This window comes from Pelodiscus sinensis, chromosome 16 (genome assembly GCF_052426305.1).
Source record: "Pelodiscus sinensis isolate ZL-2025 chromosome 16, ASM5242630v1, whole genome shotgun sequence".
In the NCBI taxonomy this organism is placed as follows: Eukaryota; Metazoa; Chordata; order Testudines; family Trionychidae; genus Pelodiscus; species Pelodiscus sinensis.
The window spans coordinates 22,045,507-22,073,427 of record NC_143067.1 but is presented as its reverse complement, the minus strand read 5'-3'; the positions used below and the strand labels follow the sequence as shown (position 1 = coordinate 22,073,427).

The 27,921-nt window shown below is 46.6% G+C and overlaps 2 protein-coding genes across 4 annotated transcripts in view; one reads left to right on the top strand and one right to left on the bottom strand.

Annotated features, from left to right (window-relative positions):
- DPYSL3 (dihydropyrimidinase like 3) overlaps window positions 1-2,584 on the top strand; it is a 115,113-nt gene extending 112,529 nt beyond the window's left edge. For both annotated transcript variants that reach the window (XM_075900286.2, XM_006124529.5), the window contains exons 13-14: window positions 304-466; window positions 1,875-2,584. In XM_075900286.2, the coding sequence (XP_075756401.2) occupies window positions 304-466; window positions 1,875-1,963 (252 nt within the window). In that variant the 3' untranslated portion in view covers window positions 1,964-2,584. The remainder of the gene's footprint in view (window positions 1-303; window positions 467-1,874) is intronic.
- Window positions 2,585-12,072: 9,488 nt separating this feature from the next.
- STK32A (serine/threonine kinase 32A) overlaps window positions 12,073-27,921 on the bottom strand; it is a 101,620-nt gene continuing 85,771 nt past the window's right edge. The window contains exons 9-14 of one of the 2 annotated variants that reach the window (XM_075900287.2): window positions 27,402-27,499; window positions 24,426-24,542; window positions 21,483-21,608; window positions 20,483-20,611; window positions 15,986-16,050; window positions 12,075-14,786 (exon numbers count right to left, since the gene is read on the bottom strand). In XM_075900287.2, the coding sequence (XP_075756402.2) occupies window positions 14,696-14,786; window positions 15,986-16,050; window positions 20,483-20,611; window positions 21,483-21,608; window positions 24,426-24,542; window positions 27,402-27,499 (626 nt within the window). In that variant the 3' untranslated portion in view covers window positions 12,075-14,695. Of the gene's footprint in view, window positions 14,787-15,985; window positions 16,051-20,482; window positions 20,612-21,482; window positions 21,609-24,425; window positions 24,543-27,401; window positions 27,500-27,921 lie in introns of both variants that reach the window. The other variant, XM_075900288.2, reaches the window with a different exon arrangement.

The window sequence follows — 27,921 nt, the reverse complement described above, 5'->3', positions numbered from 1 at the left end:
CTCATTTACAGATGGGAGCTGCGGGATGGGGGTGGCTAAGGGATTTGCCCATGGTCACACAGGAAGTCTCTGAGGGAGCGGGAATGTGGGTGTTGTAGCAAAGAGGTCTGCTGCAGTGAGCCCTGCGAGGTGGGTGAGAGGGTTGCAGACCTCAGCAGCAGGCATGGTGACCTTGAATCAGATGTGGGCTGTGGAGAATTGAGGGGCTGCTTGAGCTATACAGGGAATCCTGCTTTCCCAGTGCCTGTGTTCTCGGTAATTCAGGGAAGCAGCGTCATTGGTTCCCCTGCCCTGTGTCCACAGATGGCCGAGATGCATGCTGTGCCTAGAGGCATGTATGATGGGCCCGTGTTCGACTTGACAGCCACACCTAAAGGGGGTACCCCTGTGGGCTCCACCAGGGGCTCTCCCACCCGGCAGACACCTCCCGTCAGGAATCTCCATCAGTCTGGATTCAGCCTGTCAGGTGAGTGTGAGTGGTCTCTGTGTGGCAAAGTGTGATGTGACCAGAGACCAAAGAACCCAGCAACACCAGATGCCAGGGCACAGATTGGGGCCAAGGTTAGACTTTTGTAGAAATGGTGGTAGTGATGATTAGGGGAGGGCTGCCCCTACTAATATGTGGGACTCTTTGTGTGGAGGGGCCTCTGTCGGGGGATGGTTGGAGCCTACGCAAGCCCCACGTCCCCTGCAGAATTAAAAGGTGGTTATATGCCAGGGACCCACCACTGTCTGCCAATTCCTCATTCCCTGACAGCATGGCTCGAGTGGGGGAGTGGGGCAGCGGCAGCGAGTTGTATGGGCTTGTGGTGCCCAGGCTCCATAAATTTTCAGGGATTGTGAGCTCAGCTCCAACAGTGTTCAGAGATGAGTCTCTCTATCTCCCCTGGCCCTGTCTGCTGCTCCCCTGTGTGTCCCCTCAAGTAGTCCCTGGTCCCCTGTGCATCTCCCCCCAGGCTCTTGGTTGGCCTGCCACTCAGTGCTTCGTCACTTCCGCCAGCCAGTGTAATGGCTGGCACAGCTCCCTCTCAGAATTTTCTGCATGTTCAGTAGCATCTGCTGTTGCCACCCTCTTTAGAAGGGCTAAAAAGAGGCAAAGGGGGTAAATCAGAGCAGTCGGTTGGCCAGGGTCTGAGCAGCAGACAGAAATTTACTGGCTTGAGGGGGGAATGGTGGGGATCAAGCAACTGTAGGTAGTGATAGAAGAGGGGCTGGAGGGGAAACATTGGGTGGGAGGGTAGGAGTCAGGTTTAAGCCCAGAGGGAGACACTGCCAGACTATGGGAGGGGACAAATTCAATTCAGGGCAGTAGAAAGGGGGGGTAAGTTACCATGGTGGGATGAGCCTCCTTCTGTGTTTGCAAAGACAGAAACAGGAGGAGGAGAGGGGCTTTTTTATTTCTCCTCTCATAGGAAGGTGCATGTTAGCAGGGAGCCAGGGGCTGTGTTCTTAAAGGCACAGGTATCCCAGTTACTAGACTGTCCGTGCCTAGACACTGCAGCTCCTTTCTACCCTAGGTAACGTACTCCCAGAGCTTTAAGCAGGGTGTGGGGGGAGGGGGAGTATAGCATAGGACTTGAACCTGTTCTGGTTACCACCAAAAATTATACAAAGTTGCCACCCCTGCGGGGCTGGAAGTGGCGGTGGGGGGCGTTTCACAGAGAGGTCCCTGTAGCTAGTGGCTGCCTTGGGGCAGTGCAATGCTATTGGACTGAAAGCAGGAACAGGAGAAGAAAAGAGCAATTTGACTTCAGTGAGGCATGCAGAAACCTGCTCAGAGACTCTAGCCCTCCAATGATAGGTTGACCTTGTAACACGCAACCTTCTAATTTCCCTTTCTCCCCTCCGTTTGTGTGCTTATGTCCTAATTTCAGGTACCCAGGTTGACGAGGGTGTTCGTTCAGCAAGCAAGCGCATTGTAGCACCCCCAGGAGGCCGATCCAATATAACCTCCCTGAGTTAAGCACCCAAGCAGGGAAGGAAACACCAATATTCAAGGAGAAAAATGGTACATTGGTATTTAAGAAGGATAAGCAATTAAAAGTCGTTCAGAGCTGAAGAATCAATAAGCCTCAAGCCTTATGTTTCATAAACGCTATTCGCTACCTAGCTTTAAAAATACTGCTTTGGTTTCTGTTTATGCATAGCCTTAATTTTTTCTTTTTCATTTTTACATGCATGCAAATCCGACAGGTCACTAAGTTAAGGGTCTGTAATATACATGTTGAGTGCTTGTGTGATGCTGCATCGTAAGGAGGGGGTGGAGAAAGCTGGGATGACCGGGACATGAAGGAACTAGCTAGGCAGGTTTTCAGAAGGAATTGGTGTGGGGGTGGGGAGGGTGGGATGCAAGGATTGTGGGGAGGGTTTGTCGGGGGTGGATAGGGACAAGGTGGGTCTGTGTGTTGTGTCAATGTTCATCTGTTTCCATTCAGTACTGGTCAGAGCCTCCGTCTTGTGCTGTGAGGCCCATTGGGAAGCTCAAAGTCATCTCTGTAACAGCTCTGTTGCATCACCTCCTGTAAGATTTTATTACTTTGTACATTTTATTAAAAAACAGAAAACATCTGTTCCTTCCAAACAACTCACTGCTCCAGTTTGGTTTTTTCTCCATATATGTAAAAGGGAAGACTCTGGTGGCCCCAGATTCCCATGGGGGTGTGCATAGGCACCCAGTGGGGCTATAGAAAAGCCCTGCCCTGCCTCCTGAGACATGGGTCCTCTCTCCACTCTCACTTTAGTCTTTTAAGACCCAGCTCTAGTGCTCCTGTCTCCTTCTGTGAAACTTTGCTATATACCCTGCGTGATATGCAGGCCCACTGACGGGTGGGTGTAAGGGGATGATAAAGGGGGCAACTGCCTTGGATCCAGCTATTCAAAAGGGCCCAAGACTCCCAGCTACCCCTTCTGTGGCAATGTCGGCGACTGGAGCCCCAGGCTCTTTAAATTACCACCGAGCTCTGGGCAGTGCTACAGTAGGAGAGACTAGCCCTTAGCCCCGCCCCTTCTATCTGAGGCACCACCTCTTCCAGGGGCTCAGAGACTCCCCTCCTCTTGTCAAGAGGCCCAGCAATTCTGTTCCCTCCTCCCCGACAGATGACGTTAGACACCGGTATATACATCACTTGTAGGTGCATCTTACAGTAACCGTGCTGCCCTTTTTATAACAGGCCTGAGACATGGCCAGTGCCGCCTGCTGTCCTGTTCTGCAGTCACACGAAGCTCCTAGACCCCACTGAATGTTAGGAGGCAGATTCCGTTCTTTAGATTTTCAATCCTAATTGTCCCCACAAGGTGGAGCTGGGGTATCAGAAATGAAGAGCTGCAGGTTACTTACTTCCTCAGCTGCTTTCCTGTATTTCGAAAGGAGTGACATCCAATGAGAGAGAGCCCCTGAAAAATGATTATTTCTGGTATTTTTAAACATAGCAACTGAGGTCCACTTCTTGGCTGTCTCAGAGAGGCCAGGAACCAAATGGGTCTGAACAGTGAACTATCCCATCTGTTTAGAAGTGCCCCCCAGACATTGGTGGTGGGTGCATCTAAGGCTGAGAGAAACAAGCCCCCAGCCCTGCCCCTTTTGCCTGAGATTCTGCCTCTGCCGCCTGTGACCCTTGTTGGACCCAAGTCCCCAACTGTAGAAACAGGCCCCCTGCAGATTAGTTGGCACACACCCTTCCCCACCAAGCAAGGAGAGGACAGGTGCCTCCCCATGAGGCTTGGAGAGGACTGGCAGCGCAGGGTGAAATTCAGGCAGCCCCAGGAGACTGGGAGCCGTGCTGAATGATGGGGGTGCAGGTGGGTGGAGCCGGCTGGGCAGTTTGTAACGGTATTGCCTTCCCCTGCCTCTGATATCTGTCACTCTTGCCCTCAGGTTTCGAAATGAAATGTGGGTGAAGACTGTCTTGCTATTGCCCAACTCAGGGATAGAGGACTTCAATCTCTAGTTCCCCGGGTGCCAAATTGACACCTATTGCAAACGCTCAAAATGGACTAAGTTAGAACACTGTGGTGTTTGCCAGACTGTCTCCACCATCCAACTGTGGAGCTGGGTCAGTTGTAGCAGCTTAGACCTTTCCCACTGCCTGATAATACTGCAGATACCAATTCATTCAATGGTGGCAAAAAGAAGAACCAAATCAACTTGGATATTTTTCTAGGCCAAATGTTCATGGCCTTTGACTTTAGTTCTTTGGTGTTGGATGCCTGACTTTGGCCTGATCTTTCAGATGAATGAGCCCCCACAGCTCCAGTTGGAGTTTGAGAGTTCTACAACATTTCTCAAAATCATGCCCTAGACTAGTGCTACCATCTTTCCTGCTGGGCAACAAGAACAGGCTTTCAAAATCGGGCTTACTTTGAAAACTTAGCTGCTACTGTTTAGGGCAGAGAAAGTTCATTTTCCATTTCTCTTACATAATGAACTGTCATCTTAATTATAAAGGTCCAGGGAGAATTATGAGCAATGGTAACTGCAATATTTCCAACCACAAGCATTCCAAAGTCATGAGCCAGCACTCTAAAAAACATTTAAGTCAATCCCATGACTTTTGAAATATTGGTTCCTTCTTCACTTATGGTTTCTGAGCCTATAGAAAATACCTGCTTTATGTTTACAAGCTTTCCTCCGTAGCTGTAAAGATTAGAAATTGTATTTATTTTTAAATGAAAACTGATGGTGTTGTATATTCACATGATTCCAGCAGCTGTGTCTTTCTCCCTACTTGTTTTTTTTTCTTCAAAAGTTGATAACATGATCATTACCTAAACTGTCAGCTCCTCATTATGTAAGCAACAGTAGCTATCAAAAAATGGCTCAGGTGTTGAGTCAAAATCATCAAGGGTTTGTTTGAGGTTTTTGTAGGGTGTGTAGAGAAAAATACCACTGAGGTTTTCTTTGTACTGTTAAAAACTGGGCTCTTCTGGAGAAAAAGGAAAAGGTGGATGACCCAGAGGGATGACCAAATCACTCAGGGTATGTCTACACTACAAAGTTAATTCAAACTAACAGCCGTTAGTTTGAATTAACTTTCATAGGGGCTACACATGCAAAACACTATTTCGAATTTAATTCAAACTAGCGGAGTGCTTAATTCGAAATAGGTAAAACTCATTCTACAAGGACTAACGCCTAGTTTGAATTAAGTAGTTCGAATTAAGGGCTGTGTAGCCACTTAATTCGAACTAGTTGAAGGCTAGCCCTTCCCAGATTGCCATGGTGGCCACTCCGGGCCAAACCAGGGAAACTCTTCTGCCCCCCTCCCAGCCCCGGTGCCCTTAAAGGGCCACAGTCTGGCTACAATGCTTGTGCCAGTTGCAAGCCTGCCAGCACCCATCCAGCAGACCCTGGACCTGGCACAGCATGATCCAGCCACCTGCTGCCATCCAGCCCTCCGCCTCTTCCCAGGACCAGGCTGGCGGCTCCCAGGAGCCTGCCCGGGGCTGCAAAAGGCGGGCGCCCGCCTGGTCTAGTGCAGAGATCGTGGACCTCATCAAGGTTTGGGGCCAGGTTCCAGCCTGGCCACCAGAGGCCACATGCGGACCCAGGAGCAGGTCCACTGCAAGATCAAGGACCTGTGGCAGGCCTACTCCAGGGCCTCCCAGCCAGGGACTGACCCAGAGGCATGCCCTCATTACGAGGCCCTGGACCACATCCTGGGGGCTCACGCAGTCCATGCCCCCCGGGTGGTGATCGACCCCAGGGCAGAGGGACCCGTCCCTGACACAGAGGAGAAGGAGGATGCTGAGAGCCAGGAGCCTACCCAGGACCCCCGAGGCACCCCACAGAGCCCATCGGCTGTGTCGTCTGAGGCCAGGGAGAGCGCCACATGTGAGTGCCATCATGCTCCCCTTATGTGTATGGGGGGAGAGGGAGCCCAGGGACCGTGCGCCTGGGCCTTGCCCACCATGGAGCAGCAGCTGGGTGTCATGCAGGGGCCCTGGACCATTCCCCACACACCAACCTCACCCTGCAGAGGGGGGCTGGGTTTCACCCACCGTGTCCTCAGGGAGAATTGACCACTGCTCTTGTTTCACCACAGCCACAGCACCTGGGGCTGCAGGGCGCACCACCCCGCCTGCAACAGGCACCCGCACCTGGGCCAGCAGGCGCACCAGGAACCTGGAGGACTATCAGCGGCGGCACCCGCGGCTACTGGAGCACCAGCTCCTCACCCAGGACCACTGGGTTCAGGAGAACCTGCGGCTGCGGCAGCGGAGCTTGGAGGCGCTGGAGGAGCAGGGCCGTGCCCTCAGAGGTCACCTCCAGACCCTGGTGGACAGGTTCCTGCCTCCTCCTGCTCCAGCCCCTGCGGCCGCCCCAGCTCTCGCTCCTCCTCCCACTCCTGCTTCCCCTCCCGCTTCCTCCGCACCCCCCGTCCCTCCTGCCCCACCCTCCACACCTACTCCCCCCGATGCCCCTGCACCCGCAGTGCTATGAGACAGGAGAGCCAGCAGGACCCCCAACCCTGAGCTTTCCCTTCCCTTCCTCCCCCTTCCAGCTCCCTCCTCCCAGGTTTCCCCTTCCCCTCTCCCACCCTCATTCCTCCCTCCCCCCATCCCAATTATGTACAATAAAGAGAGTTTTTTTGGCAAAACAGGTGTTCTTATTTTACATTAGGAAGGGGGGATAGGAAGGGGAAAGGAGAAGGAGGGGAGGGTGGAAGAAGGCCCCAGTGGGGCATGCAGGGAGAGTTCAGTTCTCCTCCACCTGGAAGCTCTCCCACAGGGCTTCCCGGATCTGGACGGCCCCCCGCTGGACCTCCCGGACAAAGTGTCTAGATTGGCACGGACGCTTTTCTGCAAAAGCACTTTTTGCGGAAAAGCGTCCGTGCCAATCTAGACGCTCTTTTCTGCAAAAAAGCCCCGATTGCCATTTTCGCGATTGGGGCTTTTTTGCGCAAAACAAATCTCAGCTGTCTACACTGGCCCTTTTGCGCAAAAGGGACTTTTGCCTGAACGGGAGCATAATAGTATTTCCGCAAGAAGCACTGATTTCTTACAGTAGGAAGTCAGTGGTTTTGCGGAAATTCAAGCAGCCAGTGTAGACAGTTGGCGAGTTTTTCCGGAAAAGCGGCTGATTTTCCGGAAAAACTGGCCAGTCTAGACACAGCCATAGGGTATATCTACACTATGGGATAAGGTCAGATACTCAACTTCAGCTACATTAATTGCATAGCTGAAGTTGAAGTACCTTTGCTTTGGTGTTGTCCACAGCACAGGAAGTCCAAGGGAGAACCTGTTGTGACTTCCCTTACTCCTTATGGAAGCAGAACTACCGGCATCAACTGGAGTGCCCCTCTCAGTTCGAATTAGCTGTCTTCACTAGACCCACTATTTTGAATCCTGGAAGATTGACAGCGGCAGCTTTGATCTTCTCTGTAGTGTAGACATACCCATATGAAGTTGGTAGGGCCAGGAATTGAAATGGGGGCTCTTGAATTCCAGTTCCTGTAAGCAAAAGCCCAGTGCTCCAAGCCATCTTTCACTTTAGGTTCCCTAGCTGTAAAAAGGTGTAGGGATTGCTGAGAAGGGGTGTGGTAAGGAAGCTTGCATAAGGCTTTAAGGCAGGCATGTCCAAAGTCCGGCCCGGGGGCCAATTGCGGCCCGTGTTCCGGTTTAATACGGCCCCACAGGTAATTTGGCAATATCTATCTTTTATGGCCCCCAACGAATCCATATGTATTGAGATGAATACATTGTAAAATCTCAGTTAATGTCAGTTGGTCTAAATCAGTTATAAATATATTTGGACACAACATGTATACTTGGTGTTATGTTCCTGTTCATATTTTTTTAACTTAAAAGTTGACAGACAACCTTTATTACCAATAATATGTAATGTACTTTACAATGTTCCTGACATATATTTCAGCTTCCTGGATTTTTTTTTCATCTGGCCTTCAGATATGAAAGGCAGAGTGATTTAACACCTGTTTAGATTTGTCATCCATGTGACGAAATGAAAAGTATGCCGTTTGCAATAAACTTTGCATAAAATAGTTAATTTGCATTTAATTTTAATGGTTCAAAGAATGTCAGGCAAAATGGTCGGCCCTCATGCATGTTCACTTCATCAAATCTGGCCCTCTTTGAAAAAAGTTTGGACACCCCTGCTTTAAGGTAAGCACTAAGTACTAGTGCCGAGATTAGTCTGAACAAAGAATTGGGAACCAGGACTGTTGTAAGTTTTAATAGGCTTAGTGTGGTAGATGAGGAGGGGGTTCACTTGACCCCCCCGTAATTCCATCGGTCAGTCCAAATTGGGTTCAAAGCAAGGACTTGGTTGAAAACCCAATGCTGTAGCAGAGCACATGATGGAGTAGGAGACGAGTTTCTGTTGATGTCATCCTGCCATCATGTTTTAGGTTTTCTGGAGGTCTTTTCCATCCTGCTTTCATTTAGATGACTGGAGTATTGAAAGTCCAGATCCAAGAATAAATAAGTGAGGGTGGGGAGGAAAAGGAGCAGGAGAAAAGAACAAAAAAGAGAGAAAAAATAGTGAATTGGATTGTTCAAGTTACAAGAGGTTGATATGAACAATTTGCATCTCTGCAAGCAACCAACCAACCAACCAACCAATGGTTAAGTCATTAGGATGTGGAAGGTAAGCGTAGGAGCCAAGTTAAGTTCCAATGCTTCCCTGTGTATTTGGCTTGTGGAATTGGTCTGAAACAACACAGTGACTTTGAGATCCACTAATGAGTGTTCTCCAACAGAGATCACTTTAACCTACCTGGGCATTCATTAATGGATCTTAGTCACTGTGTTGTTTCAGGCCAATTCCACAAGCCAAATACACAGGGAAGCATTGGAACTTAGGAATCAGACTTGTAAATGAAATTATCAGGGAGGAATGAATAAAGATATTGGCTGGCCCCCACACTTACCTTCCACATCCTAATGACTTAACCAACAAACAATGGGTACTTACAGAGGTGCAAATTGTCCTTATCAGCCTCTTGTAACTTGAACAATCCAATTCATTTTTTTTCTTTTTCTCCCCTCCTTCCCTTATTTATTCTTGGATCTGGACTTTCAATACTAAGTGGGTTGTGCCCATGAAAGCTCATGATACCATCTACATGTTTTATTAGTCTTTAAGGTGCTGCTAGGCTATTCATTTTTTAAGTTTGTCCAATTACAGACTAACTCGGCTACCCCCCTGATGCTTTCATTTAGTTCGTCCTAAAGATGATTCTTCCAGGAAAGGTGGGAAATTTAGAGCAGGTAACTTGGCCATGTGAAAGAGCAGAAGTTGTTTATTTAGAAAATAGATCTCTTCATTTGACTTGAATTCATCCCACTGGATGTTTTCAATCATTTTTGATGATACATCTTGAACGGCTAGTGCATCGTGGGGTTGGGCTTCTCTTAGTAGGTTTATGAAATGGGTGTTTTGAATTTGCTTTATTTCCCCTAACTCTGAGGATGGGGCCATCCCAGTAGACCCTTCCAATATGAGAGTTTGTCTACTAAAAGCTGAAAGTGCCATGACTAGGGATGTTAAATTTCAATCAATCGGGTAATTGAATAGTCAATGCAATTTGCATGGACTATTTGATTAGTCAATAAGGGTGCCCCAGGGTTGTTGCTGCACTTCAAAGGCAAAAGTGCTGAGGGGAACATGGGGCCAGCAGGGGACTCAAGCAATCCTCCGTGTGCTCCCCACGGTTTTTCAAAGCAGCAGCACCACATGAGCATGGGGTCAGCAGGGGAGTCCCCAGCTGACCCTGGGTTCTATGTGGCACTGCCACTTTGAAATGCCACATGCAGCCTGTGAGCCAGCTGGGGATTCCCAGCTGGCCCCAGGCTGCTCATGGCATTTCAAAGCAGCAGCACTGAGTAGAGTCCAGGGTCTGGCCCCAGGCTCCATGTGGTGCTGCCGCTTTGAAACACCCCTAATCTCCCTTGCTGCCTCTTTCTGATAGGCAGCAAGGAAGGGAGAAACTCATCAGCTAGTGTGCCGACTATCCGATAAACATTTGCTTATTGGATAGGTGACTAGTCGTTCACATCCCTCGCCATGACTGCAGCTACTTCTAATGCGGCACACTGATCACTCCCCCTAGAGCCCAGTGGCCCCATTAGGGAAGAGCTGTGGCTGAAAGGTATCAAAAGTAATCTATTCCTAAAGCCATGCTGCAGTGAGCAACTGGCTTCTAGTCCTTTGCTGAATTCCTGCTGCCTACCCAGGACTATTTTATATATAGCAGGAGACTGTTAGGGTTTTTTTTTAAGGAACAGTGGCTCAGCCCCTTCTGGTGCTGAGATCTAAGGCTCTAGAATTAAAGTATCAGGAGGGCTGATGAGTTATATGACCCCATGGTGCCCAGGTTTCCAGGTATATTCCTGGCCCAGGGGCACTGCTCTAGCAAAGTTTCGGGGCAGGTTTCTCCCCCAGTCAGCCTAGCTCCCCCAGGGCATGGGCTTAAAAGGAATCTAGAGTTGCCTACCACCACCAGCAATCCAGCAGAGAGAAAGTGGTTTCCTGCCTGCTAGTTCTGCACTGCTGCCGGCATGTCCTTGTGGGCAGGGTGTGTGTGTTTCCATGTGCTGCCCCTGCCTTGCCTACCCCATGGTCAATGGGAGCTGCAGGAGTGATGCCTGAGGGCAGCACATACAGAGATCCCCTACCTCCCCACACCACCTAGGAGCTGCTGCCAGGTAAGCACCCCTCCTAGAGAGTGCACCTCCTGCCCCTAAACCTGTTCTTAGAGCCTGCAACTCCACCATTGCTGCCCCTAAACTCACTCTTAGAGCCTACACCCCTCACCATCTCCTGCACCCCACCTGCCCCAGCCCAGAGCCCACACAGACTCCATCCCAGAAGCTACACTCCAGACCCTTTCCCACACCCACATTCCTGCCCAGAGCCTGACCCCTCGCTCCTGTACCCCAGTCTTCTGCCCCAGCCCAGAACCTGCACCCAGCACCCAAACTCCCTCCCAGACCTTTCACCCTCCCACAGTCATCCCCACCAGTTCCTCACCCCTACTGCACCCAACTTCCCTCTCAGAAACTGCACCCTCTTCTGCACCCCAATACCACCCCAATACCACAGCTTGCACCCAACCCCCAAACTCCCCCACCCCCCCACCCACAGCCTTCACTCCTCTCACACCCAAACCTCCTCCCAGAGACTTGGACAGGTCAGATAGATGGCGTTTGGGTGGAGGTCAGGGGAGGGCTCAGGGTGTTTCTACAAGCATGCTGCCTCTGTCTATCAGTGGAACTGAGACTATGACTTTATTTCCTGCCTGCTCCCTGAGAGCTAGCTCACTTCAACTTGATGCAGGCTCACATGGTCTGGAGCGAGGCCTCGGTGAGCACTCAGGGCAGCTGCTTCCTAATACAGAAGGATAAACTGCATTCACCAAAACCTAACACCACCACCCCACTTGCCTGAACACAAGATGGCTCACTAATCAATCATTTGCAACTGTAAAAAGCATCATCCTGTGCTGGTTAGGCCTCAGTTGGAGTACTGGGTCCAGTTCTGGGCACTGCATTTCAAGAAAGATGGGGAGACATTGGAGAGGGTCCAGAGAAGAGCAACAAGAATGATTAAAGGTCTAGAGAACATGACCTATGAGGGAAGGCTGAAGGAATTGGGTTTAGTTTAGAAAAGAGAAGAGTGAAGGGGGACATGCTAGCAGTTTTCAGATATCTAAAAGGGTGTCATAAGGAGGAGGGAGAAAACTTATTCATCTTGGCCTCTAGGGATAGAACAAGAAGCAATGGGCTTAAACTGCAGCAAGCGAGGTTTAGGTTGGATATTAAGAAAAAGTTCCTGTCAGGGTAGTTAAACACTGGAATAAATTGCCCAGGGAGGTTGTGGAATCTCCATCTCTGGAGATATTTAAGAGTAGGTTAGATAAATGTCTATCAGGGATGGTCTAGACAGTATTTGGTCCAGCCATGAGGGCAGGGGACTGGACTCGATGACCTCTCGAGGTCCCTTCCAGTCCTAGTATTCTATGATTCTAAGTGGTCTAAGTTTGTGAAGCCAGGATGGCTCTTTCCCAAGTTTTCTGAATGTATCAGGGACTGGAACTAAGGCCTGCTTCCAGGTGGCAGGGGCCTGTAGAATTTTTAAAGTTCAGCTTTGTGAAGGAAAAAACACATTGAAAATAAAAGTCAAGGAAATTCCCAATTGGCTCACAACCAAGGAAACTCACACTTTGGCTTGACATGCAAGTGACCTCAGAAACGACACTGGCTTTTGATAGTCTGGGAAGGAGTCTCAGCTCTTCTTTTTATTCAGACTTCTACTCAGATACAGACGGAGAGAAAGGAAGTCACAGGGGGATACAAAGGGATTTGGGTAGATGGGAGACAGTTTAATGCACAGTGAGGGTAAAACTAGAAGGTGAGAACTCGGGCTTGATTCTTGAGAAAGCTAGTGTCATTCATTCACAGCATTATTATAAACCAGATGCTACGGCCAGTGTCACCCTTGGTGTAAGTTGGTGCAGTTACCATTGGGAATTGTGGCTGCTTAGTTCCTAATGTTTAGGTCAAATTCCTTTGTGAAAGGGAAACTGAAGCTACAAAGCTGACATTTTATCACACGTAACAATGCATAACCAAATTTACCCCGGGCTACGTCTACATTGCGCTTTCTTTGTGCAAGAACATATGCAAATGAGCCGCCATTTTGTGCAAGGGGCTTTTGCAGAAGAAGGAGCAGTCTACACTGCTCCTTCTTGGCAAAACCCCCCTCTTGCTCAAGAGGCATTCTGCCGCTTATTTTCAGGCAGAACGGCTCTTGCTCAAGAGGAGTGGGGGCTTGCGCAAGGAGCAGTGTAGACTGCTCCTTCTTGCGCAAAAGCCCTTTGTGCAAAAAGGCAGCTCATTAAGTATGCAAATGAGGCGCAGTTATATTCATTGCCGTGCCTCATTTGCATATGTTCTTGCACAAGAAAGCACACTGTAGACATAGCCCTGGTGTAAAGGGCTCTAATGCCATGTGACTCAATGGAGTTGCGTCTGCTGAGGCTAATGAACCGTCCACCCTAGGTCTATGTCTAAACTGCAGGCTTCTTTTGGAAGAAACTTTTCCAGAAGAGATCTTCCAAAAAATCTGCTTCCGAAAGAGACCATCCACACTGCAAAAGCACATCGAAAAAGTGATCTGCTTTTTCGACACAAGAGTCCACACTGAATGGACACTATCTTGCATGTAAGCTGTGATTACTATGGACGGAGTGGCCACCAGGGCACCTGTGCTTTTTCCTCTTCTTCTTAAAGAACTCCCTTTTCCCTGTCCATACGTGCCTTTTTCCAAAAGAGTTCTTTCGAAAAAGGCTTCTTCCTCGTAGAAAGAGGTTTACCAATATCGGAAAACCCCTCTGGTCTTTTGATTTTTTTCCCAAAAGAACAGGATTGCATTGTGGAAATGAGGGTTTTTTTGAAAAACGTCCGTTTTTCTGAAAGAACTCTGTAGTGTAGACATACCCTAGAGCTATGTCTACAGTGGCAGGTTCTTGCGCAAGAACGGACGTTCTTCCGTAGAGCGTCCACACTGCCCGCCGACTCTTGTGCAAGAAGATTTACAGTGAAGCGTGGGAAGAGAGGGCTTCTTGTGCAAGAGCTACGCTCTTGTCTAACAAGTGTAAGCGCTCTTGCACAAGAGGGCAGTGGGGATGCGCGGCAGGGGTTTCTTGCACAAGAAAGCGCTATGGCTAAAATGGCCATCAGAGCTTTCTTGCGCAAGAGAGCAACCCCACTGCCATGGACGTTCTTGCGCAAAAGCACATGGCAGTGTAGACGTGTTCTTGCGCAAGAGTTCTTGCATAAGAACCCTTGCACAAGATGTTCTTGCGCAAGAACCTGCCAGTGTAGACATAGCCTAGACATGCAAAGCTGCTACCTCTTCCTAATCTGATCCAAATTAGTAGATTCCCTCTCAGTCCTCATTGGTCAGATAGATGTTCTTAGCCATTGCTGAGCCAGCCCTGCCCAACAGCATAAGGTTAGGGAAGTGTCACTCAGAGACAGCAAAAGAGAAACACAGGAAACAATTTTTGCCTTTCTCCCATATTAAAGAACAATAACTTCTCTACCACAGACTGAAGAACTATTACTGAAAGACCTTGCTGGATGCAAAGATCCTGTCTTCTCTACGCTGCAGATTAAATATGAGCCCAGCAGTTTAGAGCAGCCTCCTTCTGCCTCTAACAATTAAAGATTAGTCAAAGCAGTGAGGCTTGTGTCGAAATCTAAACCCCAGAGTTTGGGTCTGTGATTCTGCTGCCAGCTCATCTCTAACCATTGATTCTACATCATCGACCTAATTATGCATTAAATACCCTTTTGTTGCTTCCCACTGGCAATCAACTGAGCCCTAGCTCAGACTTGCACTCCCTACCCAAATGTGCATCTCCCCACTAGCATAATAAGCTCCTCCTATCTGCAGTCAGGCTCCTGAGAAAAAGGAGGATCTGACCCTTGTTTATTTCGGCAGGTTATTTGCAGGGCCTCCACTAACGACCTCTCCCTGGTCCCCTGTATCCACCTGACCTTTGGTGGAAAGAGGAAAGGAAGGGTGCACAAAGGTCTGGCTTAGTAGTCCTCTGCTGGGGTATATGCATTGTCCTTTTATCAGTGAGTAATTCTATTTACTGAGCTCTATGAATGGGTGAAGGTGTGCAGTGAACCCTCGGGAACACAAACAGGGCGGCACTAAGTGAGCTCAAAGGTTGTTGTTTTGGCTGTCTTCTTCCGTGTCTTTGGTTTGTGCCAGAGTTAGAGTCTCTTGGATTTCATTGTGGTGTTTCCTCATCCTTTAAAAAAAAAAAAAAAAAAAGTCAAAACCCAAGGGAGAAAGCCAGCATGAGGCAGCAGCCTATGACTCTTACACAGGAAGTTGGTGGTGAATTGTACCAGTCAATTCTTAACTGGAGTGGAGCCTGCCTCCCAGTTCAATTTACTGAGCTCTATGAATGGGTGAAAGTGTGTAGTGAACCCTTGGAAACACAAACAGGGCAACACAAGGTTGATTTCAACTGATTTCTCCTCTAATGAGTGCTACAGCATTTTGGGTAGAGCATTTCTGCTACCACAGTGCAACAGAGCACACTCATATCAGCAACCTTCTCCCCCCCCCCCATTTTCTAAGTAAACCTACCATGTTTTCTTCCGCTTCCTGGGTGGACCAAGTATGGTCATTTCATAGTGCTCTTTTCATCCCTTCAGAGGGGTCATAAACGTTGGGCTTATTCCTGCAACCCCTGCTCACATGAGCAATACTTCCTTACAGGAGCAGAATTGGATTTCCCTGGGTTCTGCTTGTATGACCAAGTGTCACAGCGCCCTTACAATGATATGAATTTCCATGGACTATCATAGGGCTGGTATATTCATTTCATCTAACGTTCAGTGCATTTGTATGGAATTTATTCCAACTTCACTTCTCGTTCATTTAAGAAACACTAGGCTCTAGATTTAGCTCTGTAGCAGATGACGAGGGTTATTCGTAATAGCAGAGATTTGGTTAGATGTGGTACAACTGGTCGTGCTGTGCTCTTGTGGCTAATGAATTGAACTGGGAGGCAGGCTCCACTCCAGTGTTTATGAAGCTAGAGCACACTCCTGAGTATTTGGTTATCTCCTCCTTAGCTTTGTCTCCTATTTGGAGAGATTTATATGATTCAACATGCATGAATGAAGAATGAAATCTACTTAAAACATCAGGGAACATCCCATGCAATCTCTGACAACAGTCTATCCAAATTCATTAGGAATTTAGGTAGCTATGGATTCCAGTTTTCAGTACTTTGGGCCTTACCCTTTAACTCATTAGTAAACATGCCACCTCCATTCCCCTTCAGAACCTCTCCACTGTTATTTCAACAGTTTTTTTGAAAAACAGACTAGAACCCAATAGAGGTTTGGGCCGATGAAGAGCGAGTTCTGTCAAAGGTCTTACTAAGACTCTGAAAAGCCTGCCAGAGCGGGCCACTTCTCCTAAGTCACTACTTACTTTTCTCTGTTGAAAACAATGAAGTCCCTTTGGAGAGACTCCAGGTGCTTCTGAAGATGGCAGCCCTTCAGTGTTGAGATAAGAAAAAAAGAGACAGAGGAGGGGCCAGTTAGATTTCACAACTGATACAGGACTATGTCTGAAGTGTTCTGATCCATTAGGCATAGGCATCTGCCTCTACAGGTAGAAGAATGGCAATCAGTAGTGCTTATTCCTTCACAGAAGGGCTCCAGTGCGGATTCAGAGGTGAGCTCAGTTTATCGCATCTATATAAAGCATGAGATGTGCCCCCAGAAATCTTAGCGCCACACACAAAGGAGGGCAGCACTGTTGTGGACGCAGGGTATTATAAACACTTGAGACTTACTATGTAGCTGGCTCCCCTCACTCATGCTAGGCAAACATAAAAGAAGTCAGAAAAACTTAAAAAACAACCAATGGTCTTGCAGCACCTTAAATAACAAAACATGTAGATGGTATCATGAGCTTTCGTGGGCACAACCCACAAAAGCTCATGATCCCATCTACATATTTTGTTAGTCTTTAAGGTGATGCTAGACTATTGGTTGTTTTTTAAGTTTTTCCAGTTACAGACTAACTCGGTTACTCCTCTGAAGCTTCTGAGCACCTGTAATAAAACATGTACATAGTACCATGAGCTTTCGTGGGCACAATCCACTTCTGGAAAAACTTTAAAAAAAAAACCATAGTCTTGCACTGACGTGGATTGTGTCCACGAAAGCTCATGATACCATCTACATGTTTTGTTAGTTTTTAAGGTGCTGCAAGACGAGGGGCGGCCCGTCCATATAGGCGAACTAGGTGGTTGCGTAGGGCACCAAGTTAAATGGGGCGCCAAATGGTGGCGCAATATCATTAAGGGGTTTGGAGGTGGGGACGCCGATTGCATGGTTCGCCTAGGGACTCAGTTGCTGGCAGCTAGGGCCACCCTAGCTAGGGCCGCCCCTGTGCAAGACTATTTGTGTTTTAAGTTTTTCCAGTCACAGACAAACTCAGCTACCCCTCTGAAGATTATAAAAGAAGTTAAGTGTAAATTGTTTGAGTTAATGCTGTGATGAACCCAATGTGCTGTTCATCCACTGCAGAAATACCTCCCATGCACTTTTAGGGAAGGGAAATAGAGTGCATGATTGAACCATACAAGCAAAACTACACAACTGCTTGCGGCAGGAAGCTGGAATCATTATTTTAACAGTTGATTGTACAGGAGGCGTCTGAAGTTGTCAAAAAGTTAAATCCAATCCCCAAACTAGAATTTCCCCTAGGCGGATGGGTTGATACTCCTTAATATGCCCAACGTGCCATTGGGATCTTTCACAAGGATAAGGACTGAGGCCTCCGTTTTACCTGTCATCTGAAACACTGTGCAGAGGGGGAGTGAGCTGAAAACACACAGAAGCCCTCTTGACCGTCTCTCCTATTCTGTTAGAGGGATAGAAGGAGGATCAATGTTATGTCAGAAGCACAGAATTAGGAGGTTCACACTACTGGGATTACCATACCACCTCAGGGCATTAAGCACCTTACAGACAGGGAGACACTTCCCCTGCCCTGAAGAGCTCACAGCTTAATGGTTGCTGTAGCGCAGCATGTGAAAGCTACAAGGGGTAGGTGGGGAAGCAGCAGCGATAGAAGTAGATTATGCAGTTAGTTATGTGCAGCCTTGTCTCAAAAATGGTCTGTTCCTTGCCCCGGTTCATGGTTTCCCCATCTGTAGAGTGGGGAGAATGATACCATGTCCCAGCTGGTCAAGGGCTTTCGGCACCTAGGATGGATGGCAGAGAGTCAGTACGGAAAGCCTGCTTCTCTTATGCGGTGGCCAGGTGACGGAGCTATGCCAGAGTCTGCCTTATTTCCTGGACTCAGTGAAGTTTGATGGAAGAGTGGACAAGCCTCAGGCCAGGATCAGTGCAGTACATTCTCCACCGTATCACTGTCTATCAGCAGCCACATGCAAGACTATAGTCAGCAAAAAAAAAAAAAAAAACCCACCCACACACATCCCCCAAAGGCACAGAAAACATTTACAAGCCCTAACTCTGACTAGCGAGATCAGTTCTGATAGCTTTGGCTGCTTCACTCACCTCAGAACATTTCACTGGGCTGCCAGCTGCATTCCAGTCATGGGCACACGGTAAAAGGCAAAGTGACAGATGCCTCCTTGCAACCATTGGTACAAGACACTGACATGACTCCGTCAAGAGATACAGCTTGAGCGCAGTTTAGTTGTCACAACTGAATACTCCTCGAAGCTGTGAGCCACAATGCACCTTGCCTTGCTATGTACAACAGGCTCATTTCAATGCAACCCCAAGAATTCATACCCTCCCATCTTGCTTCTGGTTTCACCTGACCATTATGCTCAACTATTGCTTCCTCCTTACAGCTGCAATCCTCAGAACCTTCCTTCCCATGCACCTAACTCAGTAGCAGTGATTTGAACATCAGAGCTCTCTCGGGCTTTGTTACTGCCAGCTTCGAACAATGAAGGTCTCCCTGAATGAAAACTAGTGTCAGTAAACTCCTGTCCTAAATGCATAGATAAAAGCAACAAAACAGACATAAACTAACCTACAAAATCCTATAACCATGGTCTACATGGAGAATATTTTCAGTTTTTCCTCACATGCGAGATTATGAACTACTATAATCTCATTTAAAGATGCCTCTGAAGAGGGCTGCCCAGACAGTACATTCCTCCTCAACCTCTGATCTCAGAGTCCTCCCATCAAAAAGGAATGGGAGACAAAAAAAATGATCACTGCAGATCCTTCCACCCCACATGTCCTACCTTTTAAAGTACTAAAAGAATGAGGTCCACGGTATGTGTTGGGAACCTGTGACTTTAAAAGGAGAAAACAGGAAGAGGGATTGGAGGGAACAAAGAAAAGCCTCTTAGCAGAGAGGCGATAGGCAGAGAAGAGAATCAGACAGAAAGTCCTGACAGCAAAGAAAGAGGTGGGTGCTAGAGAGGGGAAGGGTGCAGCTAAGTCTGAAGAATGACCTATTATCTCATGTAGGGAGGCCATCAATATTTAGTGCCATGGGTTGTCAGTCAAACCAGCCTCCTTAGAAACAACGGTTTCATTTTGTTTCTCAATAAATTTTCCTTAAAAAAAACAAAACTTTCCCCATTCCTTGTGCTTTCCCAAAACCCAACACGTCCTACAGGGTTCTACCACCTCCACACTCCTGGTTATGCTCAGCCTGCTGGCACAATTCACTCTGCACAGCTGATGCTGAAGGAATGGGCATCAGGCTGCTTTTGCTTCCACTGATGAAGAGCATTAAAAAGGATCAGTTTTGTAAATGAAAGAGCTACTCTCCCAGGCCATGCTAAAATATTTAAGGTGCTCCGACATGCAGTTGACCTTTAAAATATTTTTTTAAAGAATCCAATGCTATGTAATGAGAAGAGCTTTATCATTGAAGAGGGACGAGGGAGACTTCAGCTTTAACAAAGCCTTCTGGCATCTATGCTGAGGGGGGAAATTCTGGCCACACAGATGATGTTGGGAGATTTGACAGAGACTTCAGTGGGGCCGGGATTTCACTCTAGGACTTCACTAAGCTCCCTTCTAATGTCATCATGACCAACCGATTTTTCTAATCTAAACATGGCCTTAGAAACACTTCACCTTTTAGAGGACTGAACTGAAGGGAGGACAAGCTCCTACCCTAAATTGGCCTTCAGCATATTACCAATAAACTGGGTGGTGCATTAGGTGCCTTACAAGCTGACTTTCTGCTTCTGGAGACGGAGACTCAAAGTCTTGTTTAGTTTGGTCACAACTGAAAATGAGGCTGGGGATTGTCTGATCCTACCTCTTAATGAAGATTAGTCCACACTGAGACTCCTGTTGCAAGTTTTGCATAACAGAACATGGTGAGTCATGTTGGCTGTTGACAAAGTGGGGGAGTCTTAGGAGTTCGCTGGTATGTTGGAAGTGCTGCTTGCAAAGCATGTTCCTGACTTGTGCCCAGGTGTGAGGAAACTGGAGCGGTACCATTTCCTGCCACTCTGACCCAGCCTTGCAGTGAATGATTTCCAGCAAAACAGTATCAACAGCTAAGTCAGAAACTAGCTCTTCCCATACTCCAGTCCTTGAAATGCAGAGCTGCTTGGGACTGTTTAAATCCCAGCATTAGCCATTACAGGCAATCCCTTTGCCCCTCCCCTTTCTGATGTTTTAAAAAGACAATTAGATGCAAAATCTGTTATGTCACATCAAACTTACATAATAAAGACAGAAATTTAGGAAATGCACAAGCTAATGTTCATATTACACTATTCTGCTGTCCCTGGTGGATATCCTGTCCCTAGGGCAGGAAGATGTTGTGAACAAAGCCATCCCAACAGCAACAGACTATTTAAACACTTGCATTTTGCTGCAGCCATATGACATACCAAGCAGATTTTTGTGCACAGAAAGGAACTTCCAGGACGGTAGGAACCTGCCTCTCTTTCTCTCTCACCTGTGAGGAATAGCTTTGGCTGGTGTCTTTCTCCTTCTTAGCTAACCGCTTCTTTTTCTTATGAAGGGGTTTGGACTCTAGGATCATTTCTTCAAGTTCGAAGGTTGGGTCACAATTCAGTCTACCTTTCTATAGGGGAGAGAAAGGTCACCTTAGATGAATTGACCCTGCCTTGAACAGGCTCTTACACACAGGAAGGAACCTGGGAAATAACTCTGTAATGAATAAACCGATAACAATAACATAGCCAGAGCTCCTGCTGAACCTTTTACATATTTTATCACTCCTCTTGGTTAGGAGGACACTGTCAAGGTAATTGCATCATTCAAAAAATCACTCTCTAATTTATTCATTGTTTATACTGATCCTTTGGATGCTTCAAAGAGAAACCTTGAGTACCCCTTTTCATAATGGCGATTTTCTCCCTTCCTTGTATGCATTGGTTTGTGATCAGTGGTCATTTTTCAGGGTAAGCTGTTATTCTAAAGTGGCTGGCAAGAATCAACTTGTACACATTAGATTAGCTGAGAGTTCAAAGCTGGGCATGTTTTTTTTTTTTTAATTATAGAATGATCACAAGCATGGTTGCTCACAGTAGTTTATTACTGCAGGATTCCTCAAGAGCATGGGTAGGTATGCTACTTTGTTATTACAGGGTTGGTTATGACCACTAAATTCTCTGCACACAGGTTTGAAAATCCAGGGTTTCTTTTATGTGCAGTAGATGAGCACTTCTGAATACACAGAGAATTAATGAGACATTACAAACTCGTAACAGTAATACAAATTGTGAGCATGCAACATTGGTAATTACCCCTTTAATAGTTTTATTCATAAAATAAAAATTTTATCCTGGATTTTTCCTTGCCTTGCATCTTGTGCAGTCATATATACCTGTGCAAAGTATGTGCAGTAATGTACTCTGCATCTGATCTGGTGCAAAGCAGTGAAGAATCCAGTACATTGGGCAGACATTCTAAACTATTTTTAATTGACTTACAGTTGGAATGAATCCTGGCATTATCCTCTTCTGTAGGACTGCGTCCCAGTTAATATCAGACAGATATGGAAAGTCCTGGATATCTTTCAGCTGAGAAAAACGTTCTTTGGGATCTGGCTCAAGCAACTGGCAATGGGAATTAAACACATTAGATTAGATGCTGAGCCATGGGAAGACAATAAGGAGAAGAAGTGTGTGTACACGTGTGTGTGTGTTTCTTCTGATTGTGTATGTACACACACTCTACAAATTTCCATATTGATAAAGAGCCTACAGGACAGATATTTTTGTGCAATCAAGGTTGTGAATCTGTATATGTCCATATGTATGCCAGTTGACTTTTTAAAATGTACCAATTTTGCCTTTGATAACTGGATACTGATCCCACAATCTTCACCCTATTTCCTTTATCCAATGAATACCTGGGGAATGCTTCAGATTGTAAAATAGTAATGCTATGTAGTTACTAAGGAAATTGAAAAGTTCTGAAGAGCAACAATCCGTGTTTATACATGAATACACACGCACACCACTCAAGCTTATAGCTGATGCATGAATCCATCTTTCAGTGAGACCAAAATGTACGTTATATTGTTATTGACTATAGACCACACAGAAGTGTGTAGGAAGAGAGAGGAATGGGCAGAGTCTTTGTTCCCCTGCTCCCCAACACAGCAGCCAGCAGAGGGGAGTTGGTGTGGGTGGTGATGTAATTTGTTGCTGGTGTAAGTCTATGGAAATGATTACCTCCATTCCCAGAGCATGAGGGAAGTAGGCAGGGAGTGGTCCCTAAAAGAGGGCTATTCTTGGCTTGGTGCAGTTTATGAACCAACCAGTCTCTTAGGGCATGTCTATACTTGGGAGTTATTTTGGGGAGTTATTTTGAAATAACTCCCCTTATTTCAAAACAACAAGGCGAGCGTCCACACTGCCCACCCCATTATTTCGAAATAAGGGACTTGTTATTTCGAAATAACAGCTCCTGCTTGTGAAGAGGAATAAGCTTATTTCAAAATAGTCATTTTGGGAGTTATTATTTTGAAATAATTTATTTTGAAATAACCTGGTAGGATAGACATAGCATTGGAGTGGCGTCTACAGGCACAATATAGCCCTTGTCTACATCATGGACCTTAATTCTGTCCTCTCTCCTCTCCCTCTTCCTAGCTAACATTTCATTCTTCATTGGGTTTCAGGCAGCCTGAACCCGCCCTTTGTATTGCAGGAGTGGAACAGCCTGATTGCGGCTCCAGGCGTGCACCCTCCTGTACAAGCACCAAGAAACCTCCTTTGCCGTAAGAGTCGCCAACACCATTCCAGAAGGTTGTGTTAGCAACTGGGCTTTACAGATCAGTACTAGGGATGTCAGAGTATAACCGACTAACTGTCTAACTGATAAGCTGATGCTTATCGGTTAATGGTGTTGGTTACACTCAGCCAACTCCCGGGGAGACAGCTTTCCTGTGGCAAGGAAGCCGTCTCTCCAGAAGCTGAGCCGGCAGGGGCTGGTGGACCTGTTCCCAGGAAGCAGGCTTATTTAAGCTTTATGCTGCCAAGCCCACAGCAAAGCCGCCTCCTTGGAAACTGTCTGAGTGTAACCAACACCATTAACCGAGATTTTCAGCAGTTACATGATTACCTATTTAACTGACTTTTAACATCCCTAATCAGTACACCTTAGTGCAGGGTCTTTTTAAATCTTATCTGAAGCCAAGTGGTTTAATGTGTGGCTGGCCTGGCGCTCACAGCACTGAGATGTCAGTCCATTCTCTGGTCCCACAAATCATCCAGTCTAGCGTGCAACACAGACTCCGGCATCCGGGCTGCTTCCACGACTACAGCTGCAGACTTTCCTTTGGTAACAACTCAGCGAGTTCATTCTTATTAGCAAGTGAAGCAGTGCTTCCACTGAGATGTCACCAGATGTCCTTGAGTGTGAACCAATCATCCACATTGCTCTGTTTTAACAGGTTCTTTTCTTTCACATGGAGACTCAGAAAAATGGAAAAGCTCTGAAATTCTTTTCCCCCTCCATCCAGTTTAAATAAAATCCCAGTGGGACCAGCTTCATCTTCACTTTCTCAAGTTCTTGGAGCTGATTTCTCACCTACCTCCCCACCAAACGCAACTGAAAATCGATGTGTATTCGGCATTTTATTTGCCTCCTGTCTCCAACACAACAGAGACATTGGAATCTGCAGCTCACAAAGGCACCTTTCCAGAAAAGACAGCTAATCGCAGTGTAAAGAAGTCACTTAGCATCGGGGAGCAAGAGAAACTGGCTAGAGTGGTAATCAGGGGGTATAATTAATGGAAATGGGTTTAGGCTACGAGAGGTTCCATTTTTAAAGGGACAATCCCGTATTTAAGCCCTTCTGTAGTCGTCCCAAACTTGTTCTTACAAAACAGGCAAATTGTCCCATAGTTTCTGTCTCTCCCTCTCATAAGTACCAGCAGAATTCTGTCTTTCAAGCTCTGTGGTTCAAGACTGCAAGAACTTCTGGTAGCACATTCTAAAATAACACCCATCAGAACACTTTCTCAAATGTAATGAATAAGCTGACAACCTGAAATACCACTTTAGCATTAGTGCTTGCAACCAGAGAGTGAATGGTATTAAGTGATAGTGCAAAAGCTATACTTTCAGAGTGTGAATGATGTGCAGCTTGAGTAAAAATCACTCTCAATACATTTTCCCCCTCCAAGCACTGTGCTTAAACCCAAAATGCAAGTAATATGTATTTGTTACCAATGATCAAACACATTGAATCTTAATATGAAATTCACTTGAGGTATTTCCAGATGTTTCCAGCTAATGATTATACCAGTGTGGATCTGCCATTAAAAACTGAACTGAGACCATTAGTCATGTTATAGAGGCCACCAAGAGCCACCTCACCTGGGCAGGATTTGCAGGTTATCCTGATCCCCACCTGTCCTCACCTTTTTGAGTAGCGACACCATTTCTTTAGACCAGGCAGCAGGATACATTACAGTAGCTGTCCTGAACACGTGAGCAATTTCATTTGTTGAAGAATTGGAGCGAATGTGATAGGGTCTCTGTGAAAAACACAAGGAAACCATTTATTTAAAAAAAATCTTTTGGAAATCTTCCTAGGGCACAAAGTCTCCAAACAGAGTCTCTTTGTGTCTTTCTCTAACCCCCCATTGCTGCTCTAGATTGAACCATTGAAAGTCTGTCACAGCAGAGGCTAACTCAATCGAACCAAATAGATTACTACAGGACTAAATAATAACAAACAATAATAATGAGACATTTGAACAGCAAGATGAATAGGAAGGAATAGCAAAGGGTATAGCTGTCACCCAGCTGGCATTTCGTTGGCAAAGCCAGCATTTGTACTTTAAAAGGCCATCAGTGAAATTAATTTACTGGTTCAGCAAAGGACAGTACTTTCTCAACATTCTCTGTTAAAGGTAAATGGCATTTTCTGTTTGTTTCTCAAGTTTGAGATGATATTGACAAGAGAGAGGCTTGTGATTTTTTTCCTCCTTCTTCTTTCCATTGGAACGGTAACAACATCAGGAAAGGGAGAAAAGGACAATATGAAAAATAACACCTCATTGCAGAGGGAGTTGAATTGAGTTTCACAGGTATGGCTCAGACTGCAGAAGGGGTTTCCTTTATGTATAGTGAATGCAGAGATAAGAATAAATGGACCCTTCTTCACCTTCATTTCAGATGCCAACCCAAATTCTGGCCAGAGGCCATTAGGATACATATGCATGGCAAGGAGGGTGTTTTACTTCTTGCAACATCCTTGACATATCAATGCATTTGGGAGGTGCTAGGTCTAAGTTTTCCAGGAAAAAAAAGTGCAACCATGCAGGCAAAACACACAGCAATGATGCATGTAATGGCCAATTGCACATTGATCTGGCACATGCAACTACATGCATCTCAACATTTAACTTGTAATTAACAAGGAAAGTGTGTGCATACGGGGAAGGACTGATGTGTAATTTTGTTTTTCAAGGGTTTTTTTAATTCCCAGATTTGTATTAAAATATTTTGAAAATAAAGTTGTTTTTTTAAATAATATGTGAGCAGATAGAAATTAATACATGGAAACCACTGCATTATACTGATTAGTTGCCAACCATGTGGGGGAACTCAAGTCTTCCTATGAAACACATTGTCCCCTGCACTGGCCCAAATGGGGCTTGGCTCCCCACCGCAAGCCCAGCCTGGGCTATGATTCTGAACCTGGCCAGCCAGGGCTCTCTGATCCAGCAATATCATGGGCATCCAGTATGTAAGGCAGGGGAAGGCTCTGCCTTCCCAAATCACCAGGCATAGCCCCGCCCACACTCCATCTGCAGTAGGCATTCTGGGGCGGAGGGTTGCGGCCCCCAGCGCCTGCCCTCCTCACGCTCTGGGGCTGGAGAGACAGGGCTAGGTCAGACCACACGGCATGCCCTCCTCTGGGGCTGGGCAGGCTGGGGCCATGCTGCGTGCTCTCTGACTTCCTCCAGGGCTGGCGAGGCTGGGGTCATGTCATATGCCCTCTGACCTCCTCTGAGGCTGGGAAGGCTACTCTCTTCTCCTCCTCCCTCCCCAAGGCTGGAGAGGTTGCACCGCGTGGAGTGCCCTCCTTCCTCTTCCAGTGCTCCAAGACTCAAGAGGCTGGACTGTGCCAAGTCGTTCAACACACCCTCTGCCCTCCCCGGGACTGGGGACGCTGGGGCGGGCCCATGCCCACCTGCTCCCCTCCTCTCCCCATTGTTGGGAGAGGGAGCTTGAGCATGGCATGCCTCCCTGCCTCCCTGTGGGGGCGGGGCTGAAGGTGGGGATGGGGGCTTTTTTATTCTTATAAGTTGTTACGTAATCTTTTTGCTTGGAAAAATAGAGTTTATTCCCTTCTAAGCAACATTTAATTTGCCCACCTTTTTTACAAAATTGTTTAAAAGAACTTATCCAACATGCACCAAACTTTGCAAGTAAGTTACAGCCAAAGACCGAGGCATGACAGGGCATGAATAGTGTTGTATTAATAATTCACACACAGTGGTTCGTGTTTGCTCAGGTGGCAGAGTCTTAATGCAATAGCAAAATTATTTGTTTTTAAAAAAACATTTCTTCTTGCATGTTCTGAGCTCAGACTAAATTCTTTTACAGTCCCTGCTTTTGGAATTCTTATCCATCAATTAGATGGCTCCAGGTTTTTTTTTGCCTAACTTATGTTAACTGACAGGGCATTGGACACTTAGGCTGTGTCTAGACTACATGCCTCTGTCGTCAGAGGCATGTAGATTAGACACATAGGCAAAGGCAAATGAAGCCGCGATTTAAATGATCGCGGCTTCATTTAAATTTACATGGCTGCCGCGCTGAGCCGACAAACAGGTGATCAGCTGTTTGTCCGCTCAGCGCGCTAGTCTGGACGCTCCCCTGCCGACATCAAAGCCCTTTGTCGGCAGCCCCGGTAAACCTCATCCCACGAGGAATAACGGGGCTGCCGGTAAACCTCATCCCACGAGGAATAACGGGGCTGCCGACAAAGGGCTTTGATGTTGGCAGGGGAGCGTCCAGACCAGCGCGCTGAGCGGACAAACAGCTGATCACCTGTTTGTCGGCTCAGTGCAGCAGCCATGTAAATTTAAATGAAGCCGCGATCACTTAAATCGCGGCTTCATTTGCCGTTGCCAAAACAACAAATCTACATGGCTCCGTCGACGGAGCCATGTAGTTTAGACGTACCCTTAAAGAACTTGTCACCCTGAATTATTCTGTGCGGCCGTGGTTTCTTTTGGAATTCTTATGAGTCTATAGATTTCAACTCAATATTTTTTATCCATGTTTAAAAACACAAACAAAACAGTATTGAAAACAGCAAGAGTTAACCCCTCCCTCCCCCAAAACAACCCAAACAATGAATGCAGCTGTATGTACAATACCCTGCCTCTAAGTAGCTCATAGGCAGTAATTCCTAAAGACCACCAGTCAACAGCAAAGGAATAGCCAGTAGCTTTTGTGGAGTTAAACATCTCAGGAGCTGAAAAATACAGAAAAAATGTTTTGCTTTATTTCAGTCTCAAATAGTAATTCTTGACTACCTTAGCAGTTATAAGCTGAATATATATAATGTTTAATGATATAATGTTTCAGTCCTGAGGTAAAAAAAGGAATTCCACACTGTTCTATTTACCATATATATTTAATTTATTCCCTTTGACCCAGCCGTTCACTTGACTATTTGGATTTGTTTTAACAAGCTATGATAGTAAATGCTTGGTTAGGATTCCCATAATCTAAATACTTCTTGACCTTGGGAAGTCACCTAACCGCTCAGCCTCAGTTTCATAACCTACAGTAAGATTTAGCTACTTCAAAAATCATGGTGGAAGGCTAAGTTAAACGCCAATGTTTAGACACTGCTTTAGGCTCATGACATGACAGGCTCTATATAATGTCAGT